This window comes from Aythya fuligula, chromosome 16 (genome assembly GCF_009819795.1).
Source record: "Aythya fuligula isolate bAytFul2 chromosome 16, bAytFul2.pri, whole genome shotgun sequence".
NCBI lineage: Eukaryota > Metazoa > Chordata > Aves > Anseriformes > Anatidae > Aythya > Aythya fuligula.
In genome coordinates this window covers 14,763,114-14,777,207 of record NC_045574.1, presented here as the reverse complement: position 1 = coordinate 14,777,207, position 14,094 = coordinate 14,763,114, and the positions used below count along the sequence as shown (strand labels likewise).

At 57.0% G+C, this 14,094-nt stretch overlaps 2 protein-coding genes across 4 annotated transcripts in view; one reads left to right on the top strand and one right to left on the bottom strand.

Moving 5' to 3' along the window:
- The first annotated feature begins 1,172 nt into the window (after nucleotides 1-1,172).
- Nucleotides 1,173-6,654, top strand: SLC2A4RG (SLC2A4 regulator). Its single transcript, XM_032198549.1, is given in 11 exon segments — nucleotides 1,173-1,215; nucleotides 3,101-3,194; nucleotides 3,196-3,238; nucleotides 3,241-3,411; nucleotides 4,198-4,358; nucleotides 5,082-5,191; nucleotides 5,308-5,555; nucleotides 5,766-5,866; nucleotides 5,974-6,223; nucleotides 6,307-6,428; nucleotides 6,522-6,654. Coding segments are annotated over 11 exon segments (1,455 nt in total). The 3' UTR covers nucleotides 6,634-6,654.
- Nucleotides 6,655-11,836: 5,182 nt separating this feature from the next.
- Nucleotides 11,837-14,094, bottom strand: part of ZBTB46 (zinc finger and BTB domain containing 46) — a 54,713-nt gene continuing 52,455 nt past the window's right edge. For all 3 annotated transcript variants that reach the window (XM_032198130.1, XM_032198129.1, XM_032198131.1), the window contains one exon: nucleotides 11,837-13,630. In XM_032198130.1, the coding sequence (XP_032054021.1) occupies nucleotides 13,244-13,630 (387 nt within the window). In that variant the 3' untranslated portion in view covers nucleotides 11,837-13,243. The remainder of the gene's footprint in view (nucleotides 13,631-14,094) is intronic.

Sequence of the window (14,094 nt, the reverse complement as noted above, 5' to 3'; positions counted from 1 at the left end):
ATCGAAGCAGGCGAGGAGATGAAAAGCGAAAACGCGGCACCAGGAGCCGCAGGCTGGGGACGTTAAACCCCCGGCAGGCGGGGAGGCAGCGGGGTGTTCGTGCCGGGGCTGCGCTAGATGCCAAACCACAGGCCTGTGAGATAGCACGGTTGGCCCCGGCAGCTGCTCCCATCCCCCTGCGAGATGGGGGCCCCGATAGAAAAGGGCACAGGATGGCTCGTGGTGATGCTGCCGCACGTGGGCTCACCCGCCGGCTGCGTCATTTCCCTGTCCCCCTTTTTTTCCAGCCCTTTTTCTCCATCCCCGTTCCCCCGTCTGATTCATCCGAATCCCCTGGGAGCTGCGTTTGGGCATCACATCCTATTAGGACCAGAGCTGCTTTGCCCCTTGGGAAAGATGGGACCCACGAGTTTTGGGGTGGTTGGGTTGTGGGAATCGCTGCGCTGCCTCCCCAGGAGCAGCAGGCTCCGCACGCACACCAAGGACAGCTTTCGATCGCTCCTGATGAGCTCGGGGGCTGAAGCATCCCCCAAACCTGCCCCGGCAGCACCGTGGCAGCCAAAAAAAGCCCCATTGGCAGGGTGCTGTCACCTGTAAGTCCCATTCAGCCTGGTGTGCTCCCGGTGAAATGCGAGAGCATTTCCCAGTCCTCGGGGCGATGGAATTGGGCCCCACAAAACGGGGTGGCAAATGAGGAATCCCAAAACATCACCTTGGGGTCTGACAGATGGGGTCCCCAGTGTGGTGTCAGGGGGATCAGGCAGGGCTGGCAGCACCGAGCACCCTCCCTGCCCGGGCACAGCCGGGCCCTATAGGCTGCGGGCCCCTCTGCTTGGGGTCCTCATCCCGCTGCAAGGGGACGGTGCTGGGCGGTGCTGTTCCCACAAGGGGGAGCGAGCAGGAGCCCAGCGAGCTGTAGGGAGCTGCAAGCAGGTTGCAAGTAGGTACGGTGCTGGAGTAGGGTGCTGTGCTGCAGGCTGTAGGGTGCTGAGCTGCACGCTGTAGGGTGCTGCGTGCTGTAGGGTGTTGCACGCTGCCCTGCACGCTGTAGGGTGCTGTGCTTCATCTTGTAGGGTGCTGCACGCTGTAGGGTGCTGCATGCTGCGCTGCACTGCACGCTTTGCTGCACAGGGTGCACATCTTGTGGTGCTGCACACCGTACTGCACACTATATGGCCCGGCACGCCCCATGCAGCCCGTATGGCTTCACACACCGTATGGTGCAGGCAGCCCCAGGGCTCTGCACCCACAACAGCCCCACACCCGGAGCTGTGCCCGCTGAGTGGCTCCGTACCCTACATACAGCAGGGTGGAGCCTGTAGGGCTCCAAACCCCATTTAGCCTACTCCCATACAACCCTATATCCCGTACAGTTTGCACCCATACAGCCATATATCCTATATAGCCCCATATCTCATACATCCCCATATCTAATACAGCCTGTGCCCATACAGCCCCATTTCCCATACACCCTGCGCCCATACAGCCCCATATCCTATACAGCCCTGTTTCCCATACAGCCCCATATTCCATACAGCCCTATTTCCCAAAGAGTCCCATATCCCATAGAGCCCCATATCTCATACAGTCTGTGCCCATACATCCCGATATCCCATACACCCCCACACCCCATACACCCCCACATCCCCCACAGCCGCACACCCCATGGCAGGGGGCCGAGCCCGGTGTGCCAGGAGCGGTGCCCGCGGTGCCGCCGGGCGTTGTGCCATTTGGGGTCGGCGGCGTTAACCATTAAACCAGGCTGGGGGGTGGCCAATGGGAGCCCCCACCCCGCTCCCGCTGCCAGAAACCCTAATAACTCATAAACCCTAATAACTCATAACTCAGGGTGCTTGGTTGTTAACTCCCGAGTGCTAACGAGGGCTGTGGGGTCGGGCTGGTCCCACAGGCTGGGGAGGTCCCGAGCCCCCTTGGGTGCTCCTCAGCCCCCATCTGTGGTGTGGGGTCCTGTGGGTGCAAGGGGACAGTGGGGCTGGGAACTGGGGGATACTGGGGGGGGACACAGATAAGGAATTTGGGGGAGGGACAGGCAGGGGCCACCCGGGGGTGACCGCACGGACTCTGTCCCGGCCTTCAGGCTGTGGGGCGGAAAATCAAACAGCCCCACAGCGGCCCCTGCCCGCAGCCCCGTGGGTTTTGGGGCAGGAGAGGAGCAGAATTGGCACCCCAAGAGTGTTGGGGGCCCAAGGACTTCATGCACCCCAAGCACCCCACGCTCCTGGGGCACCCTAAAACACCCCAAGCAATGGGGGCACCCCAGGACCTTGTGGGGCTGGGGGCTTTGTGGTGGGGTCTCCCCCAAAGGGGGGGGCACCGTAACTCCCAGGGGAGCCCAGCAGCCAGTGGGGCACCCCCATAACTTTTGGGGGACCTTAGCGTTTTTCTGAGGGGGTTACCAGGATATTGGGGAACCCCACAAATTTGGGGGATCCCCTGTAACTGTGGGGTGAGTAATATGGGGGGGGGTCCCATAAATTTGGTCAAACACCGTGTGGGGTGGCACAGCCTCAGGGGGAGCCCTGTAAATTATGGGGGACCCTATAGCTAACGGGGGAGCCCTAAGGCTATGAAGCGACTTTTTGGGGGGTCTAGGGGGGTCCTAACTTCGTGGAAGCCCCATAATTTTTTTGGGGGGGGCATAACTTTTTGGGGAACACTATAACTTATGGGGACCCCCCCGACTTTGGGTGGCGGGCTACAACTCTTGGGCCCCCTTTGGCCTTTAGGGGGCTCTGCAGGCTTCCCTCAGAGTTTGCAGAAGCTTTATTTTTGGGGGGGGCACAACTTTTTGGGGAGCACTTTACGTTACGGGACACTTTGGGGCGGGGGGGCGGCAATCCCTTGGGGTCGCCCCGTGCTTTGGGGACGGCACAACTTGGGTGTAGCTCGGTGTGTGTGTGGGGGAACCGCTTTATTTGGCGGGGGGGGAACGGTACTTTTGGGGACATTCCGTCAACTTTCGGGGCACGGGGGCGGGGTGGCGGCGGGGGTGGCGGCGGGGCCGGGGCGGGGCGGCGAGAAGATGGCGGCGGCGGGGCCGGGGCGGAGGGGCGTGGCCGGGGCAAGGGAGGGGGCCAAGTGGCAGCGCGCCGCAACCAATGAGAAGCCGAGGAGGCGGCGGCCGCGTTCCATCCCGGCGCGTCGCAGCCAATGGCGAGAGGCGGCGGGGCGGGGGGGGCGTGGCCTCCGCCGATACCGGGCCGCGCGGCGGAGCGCTCCCCGCCGGGCCCCCGGCCGCGGCCGCCGCCGCCGCCGCCCCGCATGGAGCCCCAGCGCCCCCCCCCCGCCGCCTGCGCCCTGCTGCTGCCGCCGCCCGGCGCCGCCGCCTCCGCCGCCCGCCGCCGCCGTGCTCGCCGCCGCCTCCCTCCCGAGCCCGACGGGGCCCCGCAGGTACCGGGAGAGCGGCGGTGCCGGTGGTGGTGGCGGTGGTAGCGGTGGGGGGGGGGCCGTGCCCGGTGTCCGTCCCGGTGCCGGTGCTGACAGCGGCCCCGCCGCGCCCTCCCCAAACTTTCCCCGCCGCTAAGATGGCGCCGGGGGGGGGGTGGTGGGAGGGCGAGGGGGGGGAGCGGACCCCTCCCCGGTACCCCCCACCCCCCCCACGGGGACCCTCCGGTAACCCCCGGGACCCTCCCGGTGTCCCCCCCCCCCTCTCCCGTCCCGTCCCGCTCGCCGGTGCCGCCCCCGGGAAGCGCGCGCTGCCGCTGGGCCCCGCCCCCCCGGGAGGGATCCGCTGGCGGCCGGCCCGGCGGACACGCCCCCCCCCCCCCCCCCCCATTGGGATCCACCGGGGATCTACCGGGGGGAGGTGGGGGGGGGGGCGGGGGGAGCAGCCCCGTGGTGTTTTTTGGGGGTCTGGGGATGTCGTGGGGCTCGGGGGGGGGGTCCCAATAGATCCCAGTTATACGGGGGGGGGTCTATTTGGGATCTATTTGGGATCCACTCGGGGCACACCAGCGGGATCCCGCACTCCCCAAGCACAGCGCTGTCCCCCCACCCCCCCCCAAACCCCCAAAATCCCCCCCCCATACCCCCTTATTCCCCCCACACCCCCCTTATCCCCCCCAATACCCCTCCTTAACCCCCCCCCCCTATAGGGAACAGATCCCTGAAGGGATCAACTCAGAATCCACCCCCCCCATAATATCTAACGTCCCCCCCCCTTTTCTCTCCCCGCAGGCTGCGCTGCCCCGCCGGGGGGCTCGGGGCTGGCTGCGGCGCCTGGGGGAGCCCCTGGGGCTGGCCCCCCCCGAGCAGGAGGCGATGCTGCGGGTGCTGGACGCGGGGCTGGAGCGGTGCCTGGCGCTGCACGCCGCCTGCATCCCCTTTCCCCCCCCCAGGTAGGAGCACGATGGGGGGCACCATGCACCGATGGACCCCCCCCCGGGGGGCTTCCCTGCCCGCCACGGGGGTCCCGGAGCCCCGGCGGTGGCCCCGTGCCCGGGGTTGAAACCGGAGCTGGTGGAGGCGGCAGCTTCTTGGCACCGGGGCTCCCCCCCGGTCCCGCTTTCGGGCGCGAATTTGAGGGAAAAGGGAAAAAAAATAAAATAAAATAAATAAAAATCTGGGCTTGCTCAGCGCGCGCCGATTCGGTTTTCGCGGGAGCTGGGGCATGGCAGGGCGCTGTGTCCGTCCGTGTGTCCGTCTGTGTGTCCATCCGGGATCCCCCCCACCCAAAATTCAGCCCCCCCCCAACCCCCCCGGGGCCGTCCCGCTCCTTCCTGCGGGGCCGCAGCTTTGGGACGCGGTTGCAAAATGGCTCCTGCGGCTCCTGACCTCCCGCTCGCGGTTTGTTTTTTTTTTTTTATTATTTATTTTTTTCTAATTTTTCTATTTTTTTTCTATTTTTTTTTTCCACTTCAGGAAGTCATTCGGCCCCGGCTGAGCTAAACCCACGTTTAACTCAGCAGGATGCAGGTGCCGGTGCCCCCCCCCCCCGGCTCCTGGTGCCACCTTGGCTAAACGGGGGTGGGATCACCCCGGGTGGGAGATGGGGGGGCACGGGGAAGGAGAGGGGGGGCCCGGCCGTGCTCATTGCAGCCCCCGTTTGCTCTCGTTGGCAGAAAACCCCTGGGCAAGGCGGGCATCGACGAGGTGATGGCAGCAGCGGTGCTCACCAGCCTCTCCACCAGCCCCCTGGTGCTCGGCCACCCCCCAGCACCCCCCGCCCCAGGTAAGAGCAGAAATTTTGGGGACGCCGTGCCCTCGTCCCCCCCCTCCCAATATCCCTGGGCGTGCAGCGTGGTGGGATCTCACCCTCCTCTTCCTCTTCTTCCTTCTCTTCTGCAGCAGATCCTGGTGGCGAGCCCTGGCTGGAGGCGCCCACCATGTCCTCCAGCTGCAGCAGCAGCAGCAACACCAGCGGGGACTGGAGCTGGGACCCCCCCAGCGACCGCTCCACCCCCTCCACCCCCTCGCCCCCGCTCTCCGGCCACGTCCCCGGTGCCTTCCTGCCCGCCCCGCCGCCGGACGAGGGCCCCGACGAGCCCGACGGCACCCACTTCGTTTTCGGGGAGCCCATCCCGCGGAAGAGGAAGGTGGGATTGGGACGGGGACGGGGATGGGTTTGGGGTTGGGGCTGGGGATGGTGGTGGGCTTGGGGCTGGAGAGTTTGGAGGGCTTGGGGTTGGGGATGGCGGTGAGTTTGGGGCTGGAGAGGGTGGCGGGATGAAATTTGGGGTGGCGGTGGGGACGGGAATGATGGTGGGGCTGAATTTGGGGCCGGGGCTGCCCCCTGTTTCCCGCAGAACTCCACCAAGGTGATGTTCAAGTGCTTGTGGAAGAGCTGCGGCAAAGTCCTCAGCAGCTCCTCAGGGATGCAGAAGCACATCCGAACCGTGCACCTTGGGTAAGCGCGGGGGCTCCCCTCACCCCGCAGCCCCCAACCCCTTTATTTTTGTGTTTTTTTGGGGTGTTAAACCCCTTCCCCTTACCCCAACCCCACCGTCCCTCCAGCCGCAAAGCCGACCTCGAGCAGAGCGACGGCGAGGAGGACTTCTACTACACGGAGCTGGACGTGGACGTGGACTCGCTGACGGACGGGCTCTCCAGCCTCACGCCCGTTTCTCCCACCTCCTCCGTCCCCCCCGCCTTCCCGGGCACGGAGGCGCTGCCCAGCCCCGAATTGCCTCTGGCCTCCCCCCGTAGCCCCCCGGCGGCCCCCCCCGGTGGCCTCTGCCACGTCCACACCGACCACGCGTACCAGGTGAGGCCTCGCCCCGTGCCCGCCGTGCTGCACCCATGGGTGCTCTTTTAAACTAAAGGGGTGCCCCTATTATCTCCCCACAGGGCTGCCCGGCCCCCCCGCGGCTCCCGGGGGGGGACAAGCGGCCGCCGGTGCCCCCCACCCCGGTGCCGATGACGCCGGCGGTGCCCACCCCGGTGCTGCCCAAGCCGCCCGCTGTCCCCAGGTGAGTCGGTGCCACCGCCGTGGACCCCCCCCTCACCCACCTCACCCCGTGACGTCCTCCTGACCCCCCCACCTCGTTCTTTTTCCCCCTCAGGAAGCCGCGGGGGGAGGCCAAGAAGTGCCGCAAGGTGTACGGCATGGAGAACCGGGAGATGTGGTGCACGGCGTGCCGCTGGAAGAAGGCCTGCCAGCGCTTCCTCGACTGAGCCCCCCCCTTTATTTTTTACCTGTCCCCCCCCCCCCTTCCTTTCTTCTTGCACATTTTGCACTTGAGGTGCCTTTGCGCCCCCCCTCCCTCCTCTTTGTCCCCCCTTCCCTCAAACCCCGGGGCCCCCCGCCGGACTCAGGGAACGGCCCCGCGCTGCCGCGGCCATGGGGGGGGGGGCCCCATGGGGCATGGGGTGGGGGGGGGGGCCCATGTGCACCAGGGCCTGACCCTGACCCGCCAGCGCTCCCCCCACCCTAAAAAAAAAAAGAAAAAAGCTTTATGCACACAGCCCCCCCGCCCCCATCACCACCACAGAGCTTTTCCCTCTTTTTTCCTTTGAAAATAAGCTAAATCTTTCTCTGTCCCCCCCCCCTTTTTGCTGGCACAGCGGTGGGGGCTGGCTGGGGGGGGGTGCGGCCGGCTTCTCCCACCCCCATTTGGGGTTGGGGTCCCGTGGAGCCCCCCCCTTAAGGGCAGGGGGCTGCCCGCTGCTCAAATAAGCTGTGCCTAGGGCCTGGGGGGGGGGGGGGCTCACCGGGGTGCCTGTTCCTGCCCCCCACCCGCGTGTCCCTGAGCTGGGGCAGGCAGGGCACCCTGGGGTGCCCGAGGTGGACGTGGGTGTCCCCCCCCCGGGGGGTTTTTACTCTTTGTATCGTCGTTTTCTCTCGATTTTTTTTTTGTAACTGGGGAGCAGCCGCTCCCGCCGGGGGGGCCGTGCTCCGGGAAGTGCCTGCAGGAACGCGCCCATTTGCACTAAGCCAAACTGCACAAAGACGTTTCTTTTTTTTTTGTTTGTTTGTTTGTTTGTTTTTTTCCTTTTTTTTTTTTTTTTCTCCTTTTGTGTGTTTTTATTTTTTAAATAAAATATATAAAAAGTCCTATTTTTTAAACTACTCCCTCCCCGGGCCTCAGAGCGTGCCGGCCGTGGCGTCGTGCCGCCTCCTGCCCCGGGGGCTGTACAGGGCTTTATGGCCTTCGCCCCTCTTTTCCCCCATCCCGTCCCGCTCCAGGGCTGCTCCCCCTTGTGTAGGGGGGGTCCCCATTGCAGGGTGCCCCCCCCCCCAGCAGGGGGTCCGGCTGCTTTGGCCCCGTGGGCTGGGACGGGCCCGTGCCAGGCTCGCGTCCGGCTGCGGCGCCGAGGTGGGATGTGTCAGATCCAGAAAAAAATAAAAAAAAATTGGATTCTTTTTTATCATTATTATTCTTTTTTAATGATTTCATTTACCTGCTTTTTTTGGGGCTTCTGCTGTCGAAAAGTGATATAAGGGGGGGTGAGGAGGGGGTCTTGGTGCAGCCCTCGCCCCAATCCTGCAGCATCCCCAGCACCGGGGGGGCTGCATAGATCTGTCCCTGTCCTCCTGAGAACCAGGAACAGGGCATGAGGCAGCGTTTTCATTTCAATAAAAGCCCCAAAAGTGAAGAAATTGGTGCTGGGAGGCGGCTGAGCCACAGGGGCTTGGAGGGACCCAGGGTGGGAAAGGCAGCAGCACCCTGAGGGCATAAAAAAAGGTTAAAAAAAAAAAAGAAAGAAAAAAAGATAGAAACAAGAGCCAGACCAAAAATTTAGCAGCAATTTCCCAATTTATTGAAACTGATTGATTTTTGCAAGTATGTCTAAGCTAAATCCCATCACAAAGTAATTATAATCAAGAGGCACTCCTCCGGCGTGCCCAGGCAGACAAGAAACTGTGAGATCACCTAGAAAATAAGGGCATATTTACCTGAACTACATTTACAGAAAATCAGTACAACACAGCCATGTTCTCCCACTGACTTCTGGTTCCTAAAATCTCCTCGCCTCCCCCAAAATATTAAACACATCTTCAATACAAACACAGGTTTATAATAATTAATATAAAGTCAGTATAATATAGAATATTCCCAGCAAAAAAAAATAATCAACAATCTTCAAACACTGTCCTTTTTTGTTTTGTTTTGTTTAGCTTTCTTTTTGCAGACAGGTTTAAAGCACGTTGAAAAATAAATATATATGAAAGCATACACACAGCACTCTTACTATGCAGGACTAAAAAAAAAAACAAAAAGGCAGAAATTCAAAACAATATAGGAACTAAGAATAAAAAGAACCATTAAGTATGGCTTTCTTAGGAGTCGCACATGTCACAGAATGAGCTAAAATAAGATTATCTTTCAGGATATTGCAAAAAATTCCAGTTTTTGCATTTTTTTTTCTTTTTTTTTTTTTTTTTTTCATGGAGTTTCTTTCCTAAAGGGCGATGTGCAAAACGGGAAGCGGCGGGGGGAGAGGGGCTGCAGGGCCTGGCCCCGCGCCCTCGGCCCCCGCGGGCTGCCAGAAGTCCTTTTAATTCCCCCACCATCCGTACAAAACGCCGACCGAACGCAGCTTTCGCTTTGGAAAAGCAGAGCAGTTAAAGGCATACGTCGAGGTACAAAAGAAAAAACGGGACCTAACGCTAGAGCGGGCTTCCTTTCGTACGAAAAATATTCCTTTTGTAGTCCAAAACACTGACTTTTGGTTAAAAAAAAACAAAAGGGACAGTCACTTTGCGATCCTTCCTTAGTCCCCCCCTTGTCACCTCCCCACCGAACCGTCCCCGAGCTGTGAGGTCTGAGGGTGACCTTAACACCTCGTCCACAAGGGACAAACCTATGCAAAAACAGACAATTTACGATTTTTTTTGAGGATATATATTTTTGAAATAAATTGATGGGAGATGCCAAGAAGGGAATTTGCCTTAATTGCTACAGAATTCCCTTACCCACTGCGCCAAGCCTGCCTGCACGATGTCTCCGCTCCTCGTCTACGTCTGCTGAAGGCGAGGACAGCGCACGGATGCTTTCACACCCCCGGGTGCTGTCCTGCACGAGAAGCTCTCAAAGCACTTTTTGAAATGCTCTTCCAATTCCTGGCACGCTTTGATATTTAAAAATTAAAGAATAGTATAAAGAAATTCAGGGAGCAACCTTTACAAGTGTGAATACTTAAAAAAAAACTCATCACCGGACTACATGGATTAATTTTTCATCTCTAAGGGAGCTATTTCTGGAAACTAGAGCTGTATGTGCGTATATAGTGCTGTATATACACACATGCACACACAGAGACATATATACAGTTAGAAAAAAAATAATAAAAAAAAGGGAACCCCGGCAAGGCGTACGAAGCCCGGAGGGGACGTAGGGGACAAAGACGCGGTGCCGAAGGCCACCCTAGGTGGGTAGGACGGGCAGGGCGAGCGTTTTGCACCGAGTTTGCATAGGCAGTGTCCGGGCACAGAGCACGGCCCCACGGGGCTGGGGGCTGCAGCCCTTATCCCCCCATCACCCCCCCAAATCCCACGCCCGAGCCCCCCGGCACCGGCTGCTCACGGCAACCGGTGGCGTCGTATAAAGTTTCAGCATTAAATAAAAAAACCCAAGTGCCCTTTTTTTTTTTTTTTAACTACCGAGCCTCGATTAGAGCCCTCCGGAGCACGGAAGCGTCAGGAGCAGTTCTCCAGGACCTGCGTTTCCACGTCTGCACACCTCCAGCGAAACAAAGCACTTAAAAATATACATCACATATTAGAACGATTTTATTTGGTATATATAGTGTATGTTAGTAATATAGAAGCATGTGCTATATTATAATGGTAACATTATAACAAGTTAGCTTTTCTGTGGATTTTCGATTTTCCTTTTTTTTTTTTTTTATTTTATCTTTTTTTTTTTATATATTTTTTTTTTGCATTCTCAGCTCAAAGAGCTTCAAAAGTGGCACTACTAGGAAACGTTTCTGCAAGCCGCGTGGCTTACTGTCCGCCATTAAAAAAAAAAAAAATGGAAAGGAAGGGGGAAAAAAAAAAAAAAAAAAGGAAATATTTCCCAATGCCAAGCGAAGTAAAGCTACGCACCCCGTAAGTGATCACGGAGATGGAGCCACCTAAATGCTAGGGAGAGGGAGGAGAAGGAAAACCTGGGGTGAGTGCTTGTGGCTCTCCCCCAGGGGCAGGGTAGCGAAATTCTTACTCTGGAATCGGAACAGATGAGCAAGATGGAATGTCACAGAAACAAAGGGGGTTGAACGGTTTGGGTTAAAAAAATAAAATAAAACAGCTCTTAGGTATAAAAAGCAAAGCTACAGATATCTTTTAAGTACTGTATGTATTTGTCTACACGTAACAAGTGAGGGCTGCGAGGCCGTCGGCCACCCCCAGCCCACCCCTCCACATTTACAGGTACAATAAATACAGAGCCCGTGCAAGGCAACGCCCTGGGACCCCCCCCAACAGGCAACCGCTGATTGGTTTTGTATTTAGAGAAAAAAAGAAAAAAAAGAAAAAAAAAAGCATACAAAGGTCCAATCGTAAAATACCGGTTCTGTTCACGTCTTTTAAATACAGCAACAGGGCTTGACAAGAAGCTAAAATGCAAAACCCAGGTTTGTACAAGGTCAATAAAAACGTTTTCGACGCGCCCCCAGCGCTTTATGCTTTTAATATTTCCCGGAGAGGGTTGCAGAGGGGCTGCCCGTCCCGGCTCAAAGCGACAGGGTCCGCTTCACCTCCCCGATCCTAAGGACTACAGCAGCAGGACTACGGGGATCCCCCCCCCCCCGAGCCCGATGCTGCTGGACCTGGGGCCAGGAGGTGGCTCGGGGAGAAAGGAGCCGCCGAGCACCCAAAGCCGGCAGCCAGGAGGTGCTGGAGGCTCCTCCGTCAGCACGAAGGGGGAAAAAAAGGCAGAGAGAAGGCGGCGAGCTTCTGCGGGGAACCGGAGACGGCTGCAGAGCAAGGGACTCAAAAATAAAAACCACGACCCCTGGATGTGGCTCGTGCCACGGGGATGAGGGAGAAGCAGCTCCTGCAGGGCCAGGAGCAAGGCTCCCGCGTGGCCACGCTCCCCGAAAACAAGCCCTGGTGCTCAGCAGCTCAAATCCTGAAAGATCCTTTGCTTTCCTGGGGTTTATTGTACAATAAACTCTGTTTTCTTGGCTGGGGGGAACCGTGCTTTTTCATTAAGGAAACACCACCTGCGACAACTCCTTCCCTCCCCACGGAGATCGCCTTTCCCACCACTGGAAAAAAAAAAAAAATAGCACCTTTTAGTCATTTGGCTTTCTGGCAACAGGTTTGTCTTTTGTGGCAGGTTTCAAGATACCGTCATCACAGACATTGTATAAAATTGCTCCACGGCAAGGAAATAGTGAGGTCTTCAGCTTTTTTTTTTTTTTCTTTTCTTTTTTTTGTTAAAAAAAGCACCAGAAGCAAAGAGGTGAAAGGTAAAACAAGCTTTCTCGCAGGAACAAGACACTTCCAATGCACTTTGTTGTCGTTTCCTTGTAGTTGGAAGAAGGCAACAGTGGCCGATATGGACAAGGAGAATCCAACTACCTGGAGCAGACCCACAAAACCTTTCAGGAGACGTGCTAGGAGAGAAACCTGGTTCTCGTTTTTTTTAAAAAAAAATCTATTTGCAAATTTACATCAAACCAGTGCAGCTGAAACTGAAGGTTTCCTTCGTGAGTTTGATAGGCTTTACCCCTACCAAGGATGAATCGAAGTTTGCAGCTTGGCAAGGAAGAGCAACGCACCCAGGAGAAACCCTGGCCCTGCTGAAGCCTGCTGGGCAGGAGCAGCAGGATTTCCCCTGCCCCTAGGATTTCCTCACCTTGGCTTCCTATATTTCACAGTCCATCCTGCACTTTGCTAAATGCCTCGTTTTTGTGTTTTTTTGTTTTTTTTTTTAAACTACAGTTTGCATATATTTATGAAAAAGGCAGCTGAGCAAAGGGAGAAAAGTGAAAATATCTGTGGGAGACGATGACAGGTAGACAATTACCCGTGCCCTTTATAGCAAAAAAGAGTTCTGTGGAAACACCAGCACTCGTTTGGGTGAATGCGGTAAGCAAGGCTGGAAGACGGGACACGGGTAAGGTGCCAGTGGGTCCAAGAAAATGCCATGATCTTTTCTGATGGTGATTCTTTTTGGAAGCTACGAATCTACTTGTATGACGAGAACTCGTAAGGCTGCAAATCTGACTTGCCTTTTGATCTATTTGGCTCCGTAAAAAAAAAAAAAAACAATAAAAACTCTTTACACAACTTTGCAAAAAAAAAAAAAAGGCCCGCATCGTTAGGGAAAGCCCTCAAAAACACGCCCAGCGATTTGTTTCCACGTTAGGTTCGCCATTCCACCGCCGCAGGGATTTCGTAACGCAGAAAAGGTGTTAAAAATTAAACAACCACCACCAAAAAAAACCTGCTTCGGATACAAGATCTCCCCGGTGTTGGGCTCGGGGCGGGAGAGGTACAGGGGGAAGAAGCTTTACGCAGCCTGCGAGTCGCCCGCTCCTCCCCGCGGACACCGTAAGTCACTCGCAGGAGCCCGGCTCGCTCCAGGTCGGGTTTCTTCCTGCAGGGAGAAGGGGGAAGGTGAAGTCGGTCGTGTCACTGGAAGCGACACCGCTAACACAGTATCTGAGTGGAACAGAGAAGGGCTCGTTTAGAAAACACAGAAAGTATTTTGCACACATGGACGACAACAAGGCTACTTAGTTTTTCCAACATACTCCTTCCTCCCCCGCCCTCCCGCCCCCTACAAACAACAGAACGAAATGAAAAATAATAATAATAATAATAAAATCCCTAAGAAATCCAGGTAAAATCCTTGTCGTTCTCCCCAGAGTTCTCCTGCTCCTGCGGAGAGTCGACATCTTTGTCGTCATCTAAAATCACGTCGTCTTGTGGCATTCCTACGTCGTCTTTCCACTTGATGTCGTCGTCGTCTCCCATCTCCTCGTCTCCCTCCACTTTGATGTCGTCCGGGTCTTCCATGTACTGCCCTTCGCCGGGGTACAGCTCGTCGGGGGAGCCTTCTCCACCGTTGTGGTCCAGGTGACCCGCGATGCCCCGGCCCGAGCAATCGGCGCAAACCCCGTGGCGGCGAGAGCCGTGCTTGATCCCCACGCTGGCTGCGGACATGAACACCCGGTTGCACACTTTGCAGACGTATTTTTTGTCCTTGCTGTGGACCTAGGAAAGGAGAACGATCAGAAAATGTAATGCCAGCGAGGACAGACCGGGGGTTTTAAGGACAGGCACGCTCCCTCTCTGCGAGGCACAACGCCAAGAACCAAGATCCCCGCGGGCCTTCATCGCTGAACTTTAGCCCATCACAATTAACTCAACTCTAATACTTTGATACAGCAGGAAACCCGTCCGAGGAGGCCTTTTGATCAAACTAGCAGTTCTGAGAGGAACTCCCAATCCCTCTGGTTTTCTTTTTTCCTTTTTTTCTTCTTTTCAAACCTGGGGCGCAATCATTTTACCAAGTCGGTACAGTTTTGGCAAACTAACTTAAAATAACCTCGATGATACAAGAGTTCCAAACTGCCAGGAAACACGCCGGAAAGTTTCACCAATAAGACTGAAACGTGAGGTTTTCTGCCGGCCTGCCAGAGGCAGTAGCTCCCTCTGTGAATTTCTCATCCACAGGG